At 39.6% G+C, this 16,064-nt stretch overlaps 1 protein-coding gene across 1 annotated transcript; it reads right to left on the bottom strand.

Moving 5' to 3' along the window:
* Positions 1–612: 612 nt before the first annotated feature.
* LOC123967090 (phospholipid phosphatase-related protein type 5-like) lies at positions 613–12,093 on the bottom strand (the record flags this gene model as incomplete). The annotated part of the gene is made up of 5 exons (XM_046043114.1): positions 11,536–12,093; positions 5,850–5,982; positions 4,262–4,512; positions 3,931–4,107; positions 613–753 (listed from the first exon to the last, which is right to left on the bottom strand). Coding segments are annotated over exons 1-5 (906 nt in total), but the record flags the coding sequence as incomplete, so codon positions are not given.
* Between the last annotated feature and the right edge of the window lie 3,971 nt (positions 12,094–16,064).

Genomic DNA, 16,064 nt, shown 5'->3' with positions numbered 1-16,064 from the left:
CTGCTCCTTTGAGTCGAAAGGAGACAGCTATGGTGGTTCGGGCATCTAGTTAGGATGCTCCCCTGGGCACCTCCCTAGGGAGGTGCCCAGGGGTGCCCTAGCGTTAATAGGATCTCACGTTACCGCTGCACTCACTGCTAATATGTGTGTATCAAATACACAACAGTTGTGTTAAGATTCAGGATTGATGTTGAGGAAATGTGTGTTTTGCAATAACGAAACTGAAACTATTTGTCATTCATTTTGTGTTTTTTCATGAACCAAATTATTTTATTTCTTTAGGACTATGACTTTAGATATTTACGAAAAACAAATATTATATTATTTTATGAAAAGATTGATAGTTTTTGTAAAAGTCATATATATATATATATATATATATATATATATTTGAACCTCTTTATCTTATATGAAAGTATTAAATTCACAAATACAACATTTCAAAATAAATCAAACATTATATTGAAGCATTATATAGTCTGAAGAATTTAAAACAGTTAAAATGTATAAAGACTTAACTATTTTTCTATTCTATTTTTGTTACACAACTTCAACAAACTGGCATCGGTGCTCACTCAGCATTGAACTACATGTGTAAAATGTATGCTTCACCTGTGAAACAATGTAACTGTCACTGGCTTCCATGTTGTGATTCATGTGGGGTGAAGCCTCATTGGTGTTAGCTGTGCCTGCATCTGACGGACTATGAGAAATCACAGGTCTCTTTCTGAAATACTGAACCACAAACACCACCTGGAAAGAGAGAAAGAAGAAGACACAGTCCTATACAGTCATTTTAATCATTTGGAATTATTTCTTCCAGACAAATCAACTGTTTGCACGACCAAAAAAGGTTTTTTGTAGACAAAAGAGTAAGCCAAACACAGAGAGCTGTTTTAGCGGAGGTATTGTGACTGGAGGGAGACAGAGCTTCATCATTATATGTTTAGATTGTTTTTGTGACCCATCTTTTTGTCCCAGCCAAGACTGTCGTACATGATTTGTTACACAAAACACGAATTCAAGTTCATTCAAGCAACAACAACTTGTGTGCCTTGTGTATGTGTCCTGCAGCAAGTTAGTGCATTAGACCAGTTTTCCATTAAGGATGCTGTCGGTGGCAGAATGATGGTCTGACTCTCTGAAAAGGGGTCAGTTTGAAAAAGCTTAAAATGTGACAAATGTGAGGGAAAGTAATTTATTTTAAATAAATACTGCAAATACGGTCCAGACAAGGCACTGAATCTGATGAAGATTGCAGTCTGCACAGTCTGGCTCATCGGTAAATTCATGGGTTACTGAAATGTTAAAGACTTGGTATTGATTGCTTTTTATTTCTTTGACAGATTTGTTGATTTTCTGTTTTCTGGACAATACAGCTGTAATTCTGACTTCTTGTTTACAGTACCGGCTGTAGTATATCTAGGTTTACCATATTATTTCATGGCAAATTATATGTAAAGGTCATAAAAAAATAGGGCTGGGCACGTTAACGCGTTATAGGCTGATTGTGTTAACGAATTAATTAATTAACGCCGCCAATTATTTTATTTTATTTTTTATTTTTATTATTATTAATTTGTAAGTCCGTTGCTCACTGGCTCTGAATACACATACAGTCAAACCCTGGGTCACAGGAGGGGGCGGGATGTTGATCAGCCTGCAAATCAGCCACCCAAACAAGCAGTGGAGGGAGGCTTCAGCAGACAACGCTGGACTCAGCGTGTGGGAGAAGTAGATAAACAAAAGCCAGACAAGCGATCAAACGCCATAGATAGCTACACACTGCATGCTGATTAGTATTGGGCAAGATGTCGGTCTTAGGAACGTTCTTGAAATCACAACGTAGCCTAGTCGCTTGGCCCCGCGGGGTCACTCTTTACACCGGTGAACAGGAGACAAGGACAAGCGCTCCGCGAGGAAACAGCAGGCGCTCTATGGATAGTAACCATGGCAATGGCTTCTGTGCACTACACTGCTGTAGCCTATTTAACTTAAGTTAAAATTATGGGCTACATAACTTTACCTGACAGGCCTTCATCTAGTTTTGGAGGGAACGCTCTTCCGTGTGAATTCTCTCCTGCTGATGTCCTGATATTTAGTAAACAGTAATAGATTCTGGAAACTCACAAACAGCGAGGATCAGTCTCTCTTGCAATGATTTGTGCTGCGCGGCGCGTACAAAAAAGTCCAGACCATTCAACTTTGGCAGCGGCCGGGCTTGTGCGTGAGGCGAGCACAACCGTGACAGTTTCAAGGGAACGCGCTCGCTGTGCTCGACCACTTCACCTCACTCTAACAGGGACACTTGCCTCTGAACATACACTTTTTATGCTGCTCCCTGATAAAAGAAAAATGTTTCTGCTGATCCCTGTTCAGAAAAAAAGAAAACAGATTTATATAAATATTTTATTGCTACTGTGCAAAGGGAAAACTGCTGGTAAAAGGCACCTTATTTGTTTAAAGTGTTTGCAAATGTTATTGCACTTCTGTGTATATACCAGTACATTTAAATTAAAAGTGCACAATACACTACTTTAGAATTCATTATTCAATTTTGTGCATAATCATGCGATTAATTGCAATTAAAAATTTTAATCACTAAGAACAAACATTCCATTAGACTGTTGACTGTAGTTAGTTAGATGTCTAAATAAACTAAACAGGAGGTCAAGCAAAGGTGGCTTCTTACAGGCAAAGTCCAGGAGAGTCCACACTAAACATTCCAACAAAGGCAATAATCCAGTGAGATGATCGAGTGTGAAACATATATCCTGGAGGAATCAAAAGTGAACAAACAGGCAAGCTAACAGGCAGGCAAAGAACTGGCACAACATGAGATAGATCATGACTGAACAAAGCAAAAAGCAAGAGGCTATATAGTGAAACACAGCAAAGTCCCAAATATAGGCTTTTCTTTTCCCAAAGTGTGGGGGGTGCGTGAGCAGCCTCTAGGAGGTGCGCAACAGGAAAAATGGTGGTGTAATAGTGTAAAAACTACAACAATTATTTTTTGGTGGAATTTTTCATGAAAATAAAAACCTGAATTGAAACTTTCCTTTGCAAATTTAATTAAAAATTAAAAATGTTGTTATTAATAGTTAGTTCGCAGGAAATGGCTACTCACACACCTTTTTCCCTCTCTCTCCTCTCAATCTCTCTCTCTCTCAGGCTGAACCACCCATGCCAAAATGTTATCTGTTTATGAGGCTATAACAGGGTGCGATTTGTAAAGAAACAGAGGGGGGATGTTTTGAAACGGGTTTTTTTGTCGTGAAAATACCCCCCACCTCCCTCCGCACGTACCAATAATAATAATAAACATTCAATAAACTACTGAAAAGTCTCTTATATATCATTAGATGTGTGCATATGTGCAAATACAGCTCTAAAGCCTCTTTTCCACCGTATGGTACCAGCTCGAGTCGCCTTTTTTTGGTTTTGGAGAAAAAGTACCTGGTACCTTTTTTTTGTATCACCTCTGTCAAGGTTCCAAGCAAGCTGAGGCAATACCAAAAGGTGATGTAAAAACACTGCTGCCCTAGCTCAGTTTGTTTTTAGTTTAGGATTTCTTCTTTGTTCCAGAGGATTCTAGATGTAGCCGAATTACAAACTGCGGCCGTCTCCTCTCCAAAACAGACAGACCTGATCATCGCCCCAGACTTGCCAAACTTCTGCGTTTTATGGTTGTTTCTTTTTTTCCTTTTTTTGTGGTCCATGTTATTTTAAGAACTTTATGATTATCAAGTTTGTTAATGAATTTAAAACATAAACTCGAATCCTGGACCTCTTCATTATACTCATGCGTTGTCGCTTTGACGACCAGCTACATTGCGGTGGAAAACGGAGGACGGGGCACCAAAGCGAGTCGAGGCGAGTTGAGCTGGTACCATCCAATGAAAAAGTGGCATAAGATGAATAATAACTGACCAGAAAAACAGCAATAGCTCCCCCAATGGCTTGTCCTGCAATCACATCAGTGCAGTGGTTTCGGTACTCTGCCACTCTGTTGATGCCTGTTAGCACAGCCAGACTGACCATTGAGAGACTGAGGAGGGGGCCAGTCAGACGACCTCCACTGGAACCGATACAGCACATGACATACATCTGAAAAGGAAGATTTATTTCTTTGTGTGACACTAGAGTTATCTGTTAAGGTAGGGCTCACACTTTCTTTAGCAGAGATAAACCGTTTATTTTAACCGTTTAACGTTTAATTTATGCTGATCTCTACACATTTAGAGTAGACAGAGCCACTCACTGCCAGGTAAACAGCTGTGTACAGACTCAGTGCAGCCTCTTTGGAGGGGAAACTCTTTCTGGCTCTCATGATGTCATCAGGGTCACCGGTGCAAGCATCTGATTGGCTCACATAGTATGCCGCGTCCTGGCAGCCGAGGGCAGTGTAATTGGGCTGGCAAACAGACAGGAAGTGGGGAGCCAGTCTTCCTGTGACCAGCTGACCTGCATTGACAAAGATGTCTGTTGCAAACAGACCGAAGACGTAAACACCTATAGAGATACACAGATTAGATGTGCATTTAAAAGCAGCATGTTGACATTCACACATATTAAGACAGCAGAGATCAACTTTAGTTAAAAATGCAATTGAAATAAATCAATACCATCAACACAGTGGTGGAGGAAGTATTCAGATCCTTTACTTAAGTAAAAGTAGCAACACTGCAATATAAAAATACTGCTGAGCCCCTAATGGGACATGGGCAAAAGAAAAGACAAGGAAATCACGTTTCCCATGCCCACGAGAAGGTATCTGGTGCCCACGAAATAGTGTCTGGTGCCCACGAGAAGGTATCTGGTGGCCACGAAATAGTGTCTGGTGCCCACGAGAAGGTATCTGGTGGCCACGAAATAGTGTCTGGTGCCCACGAGATAGTGTCTGGTGCCCACGAGAAGGTATCTGGTGCCCACGAAATAGGGTCTGGCGCCCACGAGAAGGTTTCTGGCGCCCACGAGATAGGTGTCTGGCGCCCACGAGAAGGTTTCTGGCGCCCACGAGAAGGTTTCTGGCGCCCACGAGATAAGTGTCTGGCGCCCACGAGATAAGTGTCTGGCGCCCACGAGATAAGTGTCTGGTGCCCACGAGAAGGTGTCTGGCGCCCACGAGATAAGTGTCTGGTGCCCACGAGATAAGTGTCTGGTGCCCACGAGATAGTATCTGGTGCCCACGAGATAGTATCTGGTGCCCACGAGATAAGTGTCTGGTGCCCACGAGATAAGTGTCTGGTGCCCACGAGATAAGTGTCTGGTGCCCACGAGAAGGTATCTGGCGCTCACGAGAAGGTATCTGGTGCTCACGAGATACTATGTGGTGCTCATGAGAAGGTATCTGGTGCCCACGACAAAGTTTCTGGTGCTCACAAGATACTATGTGGTGCTCATGAGAAGGTATCTGGTGCCCACGAGAAAGTTTCTGGTGCTCACAAGATACTATGTGGTGCTCATGAGAAGGTATCTGGTGCCCACGACAAAGTTTCTGGTGCTCACAAGATACTATGTGGTGCTCATGAGAAGGTATCTGGTGCCCACGACAAAGTTTCTGGTGCTCACAAGATACTATGTGGTGCTCATGAGAAGGTATCTGGTGCCCACGACAAAGTTTCTGGTGCTCACAAGATACTATGTGGTGCTCATGAGAAGGTATCTGGTGCCCACGACAAAGTTTCTGGTGCTCACAAGATACTATGTGGTGCTCACGAGAAGGTTTCTGGTGCACACGAGAAAGTATCTGGTGCTCACAGTATAGTATCTAGAACACCAAAGCAATTAAATTATGGATAAAATACTAATATAAGTACAGTTTAATGAAGTATTTGCATTTACATTACCAAGGAAACGAAAGGTCCTGCGCACCATGGGGTTCACGTAGCAGCAGTCCCCCATGATAAGAACCTTCTCTTGGTCATACAGGTTGTTTGACTTGTAGTGAAGGAGGAAGATAAACAGCTCTACACCTGAAATCTGCAAAACAGAATGATGAAATAAGATTAGTTTAGGATTAGGAGGAGGCTTTCTAAATACACTGCTAAAAAAAATAATAATAAGGGAACACTTAATCTTCAAAGAATAACATCAAGTCAGTTAAACTTCTGGGAGATCAATCTGTCCAGTTAGGAAGGAATCGGGAAGCGGTTGGGAATCACCTGTTTTTGTGCAAATGAAGGTGACAACAGGTGCACTGGACAGGTAACACCAAGACATCCCTCTCTCCTTATCCTCCTTGACTGATTGTTCTCTAGTTTTGTGTTTTGCTAGTGCCCCTTCACTACCGGAAACATGACCTGCAGCCCATTGAGGTTGCACTGGAAGTCCAGGTCCTCTGTCTCAAGAAGGTCTGCAGTGTAAGAGTTAGCAAGAGCATGGAGGAGATATCAGAAGAAGGGACGGTACATGAGAGGAACAGGAGCAGCACTGCGATCCCTGCAATTGACCTCCAGTGGGCTACTGGTGTCCATGTTTCTGACCAAACTGGCAGAACTCCTTATATGAACCCTTGCGTAGTTTGAGATCTTCAGGGAGGGGTTTTCTCTCTCCGAATCCAGGATGAATCTTCTTTAATATTATCCCTTTCACAGTACACATAGTCATTTGATCCATTGTTAACATAAGAATATTAATTAATGCGGTTTTACAATTTGTATCTAAAAAATGTTCTTTTGTTAATCGCAAAGCACATTAATAGAATATAGTAGCAGGGCCGGACCGGTAATCTGGCACATGCCCGGTGGGCCATCGCACCTTTGGGGCCGGTGTAACGTAAATTATTTATTTATATAAACAATCATGAAAGCATGAACAGTGGTCCATTGGGTAATTTTCAATACTGACATTGGGTTGGTCCAATCACATCTCTTACTAGCCCCCACCCCCTCTGCTCTCTTCAGACGGCTGCCGCCAAATGCGCGAAGACAACCGATGTGTTTGATACCGGGGCTGCAGTAGCTTCAACATCAGCTGCAGTACCCGACGTAGAGCATTTACAGGCACTTGAAGGAGTAAAGGAGAGCCGTGGCCCCTGCCAGACAGAGGAGGAGGCGTGAGACAGCGATGCAGAGGGACAAAGTGACAGGGCCGAGGGAGAGAGAGAGCGCAGGAGGAGAGTGGAGGTGAAGTGGTAAGCATGGAGTAGCTCAACCTGGGAGGGAGCAGGGAGGGAGGGTCATTAACACTGGGGACCCTGGGGACATGTAGGCTACCCACCACTTTCTAAAAGCATTTGGTAAAAACGTTCTGAAAAAAAAAAAAAAACATGCACCAAGAAATATTAATTAAATAAAAATGATTTGAGAAAGGTTTATTTGCACAGTAAGCCTGCAATGTAAATATATTTGTTGTCCAAAAAAAAAGTTACTTAGGCTAAAAACAATTTCAATTCAATTTTATTTATATAGCGCCAAATCACAGCAACAGTTATCTCTGCGCTTTTTATAAAAGAGCAGGTCTAGACCGTACTCTGTGATGTTATTTACGGAAACCCAACAATTCCCACCAAGAGCAGCACTAGGCGACAGAGGCAAGGAAAAACTTCCTTTAAGAGGCAGAAACCTCGAGCAGAACCATGACTCAGGGTGGGCGGCCATCTGCCTCGACCGGTTGGGGTGAGAGAGAGAGGAACAGAGAGAAAGAGGGAAAACAATAATAAGCTACCGATTACTGCATTATATTCTATTATATTTTTATATTCTGAATTGTCACCTGCCACTTGAATTTTGCTCTTCCCTGGTGCAGAAAATGTCTCCAGAAAATGTCCCCAGAATGCAGGAAATTAAATGTTTAAGGCTTAAAATCTGACCCCCCTATCAAGACTTTTACCCCCTAATTAGTAGGCCTATTGAAACATATGAATGAATGAATGAAGCTTTATTATTGTGTCATGCTTATGATTACGCCCAGCCTGCATGGGCTTACAAGACACCAACATTAATATACAGAAAAAATAATAATATACAAGATAGCCAGATCCAGAGTACATCATATACAGTGGTAACCAAATAGAAACAAGGATTAAAAGTGGAATAACAATAAATGGTACATGTGTATTCAGATACATGCATGTATGTGTTCATACACAGATGCATTCACATTCACTCAGATAACCACCCTCATAAATCCAAAACACTACACAGAACAAAATTAAATCTAGTTAAACTAACTAGCTTGCCTTCTTTTCCAAGCCTTTGAGACAAAGTTTGCTAATTTAAATACATCATAGTTAAACAAGCATACTAATTTTTGAGATTTGCTGTGTAACATCCAGAAACAAAGATTCTCTTAGATCGTCATAATGTGTACAATACAAGAGGAAATGAGATTCACTTTCCACTTCACCAAGGTCACATAGCACACACAATCGGTTTTCCTCTGGAATATTTTTGAATCGCCCAACCTCAATGGCCAGAGGCAAAGATCTCAGCTGTGCAACCAAGGATCTCTGGGTTTTAGATAAACGAGATGTAACATATAATTCTAGACTAAGGTTCTGTTTGATATGCATATATGTCCTTAATTTTGGCTTCAATAAAACATTTTTCTTCAAATTTCAATAACAACTTCTGTTTAAGCAAGTTAACATTACAACTTAAATTGTTCCTGTAGATATACAACATATCCACCTCCCCAAAAATAGAATAAATCTCCTTTACCCATGGAGACCTGTGAGCTTTACTCCACCTAAATACTCTCTTATTTACTCTGTTCTCTGCCATTCTGGTTAGATGGTTCCACAGTCATATCATTTCCCATTTTCTCTGTACAGCTGCTGGTATCCAGCCCATATCTCCCTGAAGTGCAAGAATCGGAGCAAATCTGTATGGTCTCTACCGTTCTGGATTCTTTCAAGCCCCATACCCCTGCAGCATAGTTCAGTATAGGAAAAACACATGCATCATAAAGTCGAGTATATGTAGAATATCCAAGATCCTTACATACTTTACAAGTACAGATTATTAATAACTGATCCTAGAGCTCTCCCGCAAGAATCAACGAGAGATTTAATACCAGCCTCGTAGGTCAAAAATTCATCAAGAAAACCCCCCAGATATTTATATGCATTAACATAATGCAGAGTGACTGAGCCAAAGCTAAATATATTTGTACTTCTTTCTGTGCCTGTCTTTCTAAAATGCATTATGTGTTTTACTTTGATTTATGGCTAATCGCCACTTGAAACACCACAAATTAACCACATTTAACATTTTCTGTTATTCAGACTCAGACAACAGGATTATATCATCCGCATATAATAGAATTCCCAATTTAGTACCATCAAGGAATACACCTAAATTAGCATCCTAAGTCATTCACAAATGAAGCAAAAAGGTTTGGAGAGAGTATATCACCTTGTTTTACTCCAAAAGGTGTATTAAACAATCAGTAAATAAATCGTTAATCTCAACACTAGCCATGGCTTGTATTGTTTTGTAGAATTTTCCATCCACTGCTGCTTCAATTAGTTTAAAAGCAAGCAGCTCTCTATTAATCCAGTCAAAGGCTTTTTGAAAGTCAATAAAACATACAATGGTGGATTTACTTTCAGTGATTCTAACTCTAATAATAGTTGCTACAAAATATATATGATCGATGCATGCTCGTTTCCTTCTGAACTGTACTAAGAAGACTAATGCCCCTATAATTCAGGGGTATTCTGGGATAATTTTTTGATGACTTTGGAACTGGTTTAATAATGGATTTACGCCATGTTGACGGGATTATACCATGGTAAAAGCATGTCTTAAAAAGATAAAATAAGATCTCTAAGAGCTGTGGAGATTTTAAAGCTTCATTTGGGGTCCCCTCTATACCGGATGCTTTCTTCAATTTTGCATTATCAATGGCCCTTATAACCTCTTCCATAGTAATTTCATGATTCAAAAATATATTTGGGCAATAATCTGGTGTATCCATAATCATCTCAGACTTACATTTCTTAACACGAATGTTATTTAAACGTGCATCATCAAAACCTGGTGGAATATAATTTCCTGAGAATAAACCTGAGGCATCTTTGCCCCATTTTCCAATTACTATTTCCTTTTTGTTTTCCGTGTCACCATTCTCCATTATAATTTCCATTGGAATTTTTTTCAATTTCTTAGGACCCAGTTTGTTTATTTCTTTCCAAAATTGTTGTGGGTTGTTACTTTTTAAATCGATCCAACTGTAATGCTTGTCCTCTTCTAAATTGCCTTTTATGGAACCATATCCTCTTATCAAAAATAATCTGAGTTCGTGTGTATTTATCTTTAAGTTGCCTTCTGGTCAATGGATTTTACGTTTTAAAAATTCGCTTTTATCGTTCCAAAGGTTTTTAAGTTCTGCATTCCAGTATGACTTGTTCCTACCCATATTCTTGTCTTGTTGTCATGGCCCCAATCTTGTGCAATGTTACGTCTCATGGTGTTTCGTCACACGCATAATCTGAGCCCTTACATGGAAGGATGGTGTATTGGTGAGGGGTGTCTGACCGATTTTAGTGGGCTGCCTGGGCCAAAAATGCCAGGGCCGATTTTTTGTCCCAGTCCGGCCCTGGGTAGTAGGTAGGTTTATTTGTCACATTACAACAAGTTGTACAGTGACATTAAGTTTGTAAGATAATTGATTTCAAAATACTGCTGTTAGTTAACTGTAGTGACTAGAAACAGAGTCCTCACTAAGACATAGAAAAACGTGGATCACATCACTCCAGTTCTGAGGTCTTTACATTGGCTTCCTGTCTGTCAGAGAATTGATTTCAAAATCCTGCTGTTGGTTTATAAAGCATTTCTGATCTTCTGCTACGTTATGAACCATCCAGACCTCTCAGGTGGACTAGGATCAGGTCTGCTTTCTGTCCCCAGAGTAAAAACTAAACCTGGAGAAGCAGCGTTCAGGTTTTTATGCTCCATATGTCTGGAACAAACTCCCAGAAAACTGCAGGTCTGCTGAAACTCTCAGTTCTTTTAATTCAAGACTCAAGACTTCTTTTTACCACTGTCTTTAATTAAATCAATTTAAGGCTGTAGATTAATAACTTACACTGCGCTGTAATTTTTAATTTCCTGTTTTATTTTATATGAAACTATTTAAAAAAATGTTTTGTAACTCTTTTTTAAATTTGCATGTTGCTTTTATGTGTTATTTAAATTGTTGTTAAAATGTGCTATACAAATAAACTTGCCTTCCGTTGTAACTCTCTTCTGCGTCATAGCAGACAATATACCGTAATACAAAAGCAATCATGTAAATGGCAAACAGAAATAAACTATATCTAATGAAGCAGTGTTGAGGATGAATGCTATGATGCATATTTTTTCATACAACTCTTTTACTGATGTAATTTGCATGTCAAAATAAACATTTTCTCAAAACACTATATATTTATAAACAGTATTTTCTATTTGTCTTTGTTGCACCAGCTGCTTGTAAGCATGGATCATTTCATGTACGACTCTTTGTGACTGCAAGTCTCAATATCTTCATAACAACAAAGAAACCTGTACCTTCTGATGCTGCTGTTTAAATCACAGTTAGACTCACCAGTACAACAGGCAGTGCTCCCACCACAGAGTACAGAATTACGGGCTGGATGCGGCTGTCCTGTTCAGGTCCAGGATCCGGCTTAGTTAAAGCTGGGTCTCTGCAGATGAAGCCCTGTTGCGTCGGACTAAAAGTGTCGGTGAACTCACAGTAGTAAACCAGCATCACCGTAGCTGCCAAAATCACCACTTGGAAGTACAGCATGGTACAGGTACAAGGTCCTCAGTACTGTTACCACAATGATGGAAAATCCAACTTCCAATTACTACAGTTGTTAAAATCCAATTTTGTCAATTTCTGGTTTGTGTAACAACTCTGAGGCATAATCCAGTTGAACAATTCTTTCAAAATACACCAGTGAAAACTTAGATGTCTGTAGTGACGATGATGATTTGCGTCTCAGAGACAGAGAAAGTTCTTCCTCTTTTTGTGATTCTGTGAGAGGGAAACCTTGTCCTTCCGCTCCTGTGAATTTCTTGAATTATCCGACGGCAGTGAACCCGGGAATTTATTCTGTTTCACTGAACAATCTCTAAAGAGCCACTTGCAGTCTACTGGACCAGTGGACAGTAACTAAGTACATTTACTCAAATACTGGACTCCAGTACACTATTTGTAGTACTATTAGTAACTCTTACTTTTTTCCTTACTACTTACCCCATGCAGTACCTGCGAATAGCTCTTACTAGTATTTATTGTCACTTGCGAGTTGCTCCTCAAATGTAATTCGCTTTGGATAAAAGCATCTGCCAAATGAGTAAATGTAATGTAAATATAATGTACAAATTTGAAATTCCTGTACTGTATTTTCTTTTCATGCCAATAGCCTATAGGCTACTTCAACTGCAGAGGGATATATGGTAGGGGAGACCGGGAGCAACTGTGACACACTCAATTTCTCCAATCAGAAACAAGCTAGAGTGATGACACTTAATCTGCACATGCTCAATAGGATTCTCTCTCTGCCTGTGGAAAAGGAGCAGGATCATTTCACCTCAGCAGAAGTTTTAAACAAAATACTGATTTTGAGGTATGAAAGTAACTTTATGGATGTGCAGTATTTTTCTTCTGGTGTCTAAAGTTTAGATGACTGCGAAATCTAAACTTGCACACATTTTATCTCTAGGTTATTGATTAACAATTAACACTAACAAACTATGCTTATATAGTTGTGGCTGGCGGGCATACAAGGTTTTATCATGGCTGCAACTTCGGGGGCAATTCTAACACTGTGTTACAATTGCTGCCAAGCCACATGCCAATTGCCCCCAGTGTAAGCAGCTTGTCGGTTTGTTTTGTAAATATAAATGTAAAACCATATTAAAAAAGGGTGTATTAAAATAAATGGATTTGTTCTAGTATAAACAAATCACCAATTAACATAGGCCAACATTCTTTGTATAAAATAGTGTGTTTTATATGTGTTTAACAGAAAGTGTGAATATTATACAGGCCTAAGTCTGCAAAAGTAAAGTTCCTTTCATTGTCAGTTTGTCTGTTTAGTGGACTTAAAGTAGTTGATGGTATAAGACCCAGCAAAACCAAAGAGAATGACTAGTTCACTTGTAAAAAGCAATTTTATTAAGTTAGAACAGAGAGAGCCTGACATCTAAAATAATTTGAACCATTTAAAAACTCTTATGTAACATTATTAGCTGTAAAGTAATTACTTTGAGGTAGCCTAGGCTTTTACTTGAGATATGACTTATTTTTCAGTGTTACAATTGCCCCCACACACTGTTTTGCAGCCAAGGGGGCAATTGTAACACTCTGACTTCTTGGATTTAATTAAATAGTTTTAGTTTTGTTCTTAAAAGTCAATTGTATTATTAATTAGTGCACATATGTATGTTTCTTGTATCAAAAGATGACTAGTGTAGCTCAAGTAGTTTGTGAGTTATTAAGGAAAATATAAAATATGTTACAATTGCCCCCAGTCTCCCCTACTTTTTACTTTACTACATTTATCTGACAGTTTCAGTTACTAGTTACCAGTGTTGGGAATAACGCGTTACAAAAGTAACGCAATTACAGTAATGTGTTGCTTTTTCGCTGTAACGCATTAATATCATGCATTATAAAAAAAAAATCAGTAGCAAATATTATACCCGTTCAATCCCAGTAACGCGCGTTACAACGCATTTAACCCGAAATTAAGTGGCGTCACGTTTATTTAATAATTCACCAACACCAAAAAACATTTCGGCAGCAGAAAAACAAATCCATGATTAAAGAGTAATGTTATTTCCTGTTGCGGGAATTCGATGGTCGAGATTGTAGTCAGGGTGCAAACTACGGGAGAGCTCGGCTCCAACTAACAAGTTGGTAGCTCAGGATGAATTATGCCTGTAGATTTCTATTTTTGTGCTTTAACGAGTTACTTTCCTGATCAGAGAGGCTGCTGTCAGATCATCCTGCGGGAGATTCAAATAATCATCAATGCCGTTATTCTGCTGTACCTCGTGCGTAAATGCGCACAGTGTCACGATCCTGTCCTGAGTTTCTTTATTTGTCAGTTCTGTATCTGTCATTAAGGTCTATGTTTTGGTGTTCAGTCCTGTCTTGTGTTCAGTCTGCCCAGAGTTAGTTTATTTACTGTTGCCTGTCTTGGTTTTGATCTGGGCTTCGTTCCTCCCGTCTTAATTCTGTAACTGTCTGGTGTTCTGTCTAATCCTAGTTTCAGTGCTGCCTTGCCCCGTTATGTTGTTTTCTACTCCCTGCCTCTGTGTTCTAGTTCTGAGTTCTCGTTTAGGTTTTGTCTGTTATGATACCTGTGATAAAGTTGGTCGGTGTTTGCCTGTTTGCTTGGGTTTCTGTAATTGTCTGGGGTTGGATTCTTGTCTGATAGTGAAGACAGATTTGCCCAAGACAGATGTGACTTCTTAATTATTTTGTTTGAACTCCAACACTTTCCTTAACGTAAAAAAAAAAAAAATCGGTCAGGTGGTGAGTTTGTGAACTCACATCTCTTGGGTTCACCCTCCATTATTACTCTGCAAACCAAGGGAACGTCACTAAATACAAAATAAACACGTGAAACCAGATTGCTGCTTGAATTATTCTACAGTGAGCTCTGCTGCCCTCCAGTGGTGATACTGTAACATGATGAAAATATTAAGAAACCACCTCCACACTTCTCCATTACTGCTTTCACTCAGACTTCATGCACAGACCTGATAGGACTACCATCCTCTTGTTTCAGATGGTGGGATGCATGATTAGAAAACCCATCAGCTGCAACACTGTGTGCAGAGGCTGTGTTTCTGTGTCAACATACCTGGAAGCTGAGCCAACAGTGAGGTCCAATGAGAGACTTTAGCAACTGTTGTGTCAGAAAGCAGAGCTCCATCACCTCAGACAGCCCTGCTACCCTGTAAACACATTCAATAAACACTAACAGCACATTTAAAAGAGTTATTTCAAACCGAAATTGTTTGCTTCTCCTTTGCCCACGCATCATTAAAATGAATTTGTTTATTACTGAGGCCTTAGTGAAATGCGGCGTTGTACTGGACTACATTTTTTGTCCTCTCTATTTACATACATGAGGGGGTCAGAATATTAGAAACACCTCTCAACATAATGTAGTCCAGTACAACACATTACTATATGACCTTAATACTAAAGCACAAGATTAAATCAACACTTCTGTGACGGTGTCAACAAAAGACTTCATGGCAGAACGGTTGTCTTGGATTGTCTTATTATTCAGCCTCTGCTAGAGTCTTTCTTTGCCGATTCACATTCCCTCGTCTTGATGTCCATTACACGTGACATATTTATACTGTTATAACGTCCCAGATGTTTATCTGAACGGGTTTGAAAGTCCCACGGGATCTTAGAGCCGTCTTTATCAGCTGCCCCAGAAAAATGTATCTTGTTACAAAATATCCCTCGAATAAATGAATCAAAGTAAAATACAAAATACTGGTGGCGGAAAATACATTTGTTACCTTGGACACACGGAATTTGTACAAAATGGCAGAGCATTCAGATTTTCACAATAAGAGTTTGGACCCTACTAGAAGGAAGAACACAACGTTGAATGCTTCTGTAACTAAGCAAAACTGTAAAAACAACAATAACAAAAATACTGAAAATAGTCTTTTACCATTTGTAGAAACAACCAATTACAAAACACTTACTCAAAAAGTAATTGAAACCACTAGTTCAAATACAAGTTAACAGAAATACTGACCACATTTATGTACATGTAAGTAAAAATATGATATATCAAATGTATGCATCTTACAATTTTAACAAAGATTAACTGCAGTAAGTTGTTAGCACACCTATGAGTTACATGGTGCATTCATGTGCTGTTGGCATAATTGGAAAATTCACATGAACGCCCCCTAAAGCCGGAAAAACAACTTGTAAAGTCTGAGTAAGTTTTGGTACACGGGTTGCCGAATTGTTGACGTCATACACGAAGAAATATGGCGGACAACATGGTTAGAAACGTTTGATTAATGGTGTGGAATCAAGTATTGCATATATACATTTTTTTGCTAAGGTCTCATTTGTAA

The sequence above is a fragment of the Micropterus dolomieu genome, unplaced genomic scaffold, assembly GCF_021292245.1.
Source record: "Micropterus dolomieu isolate WLL.071019.BEF.003 ecotype Adirondacks unplaced genomic scaffold, ASM2129224v1 scaffold_14, whole genome shotgun sequence".
Taxonomy (NCBI): domain Eukaryota; kingdom Metazoa; phylum Chordata; class Actinopteri; order Centrarchiformes; family Centrarchidae; genus Micropterus; species Micropterus dolomieu.
Note: the sequence above shows the minus strand (reverse complement) of the source record. Positions and strands in the feature narration are given on the sequence as shown.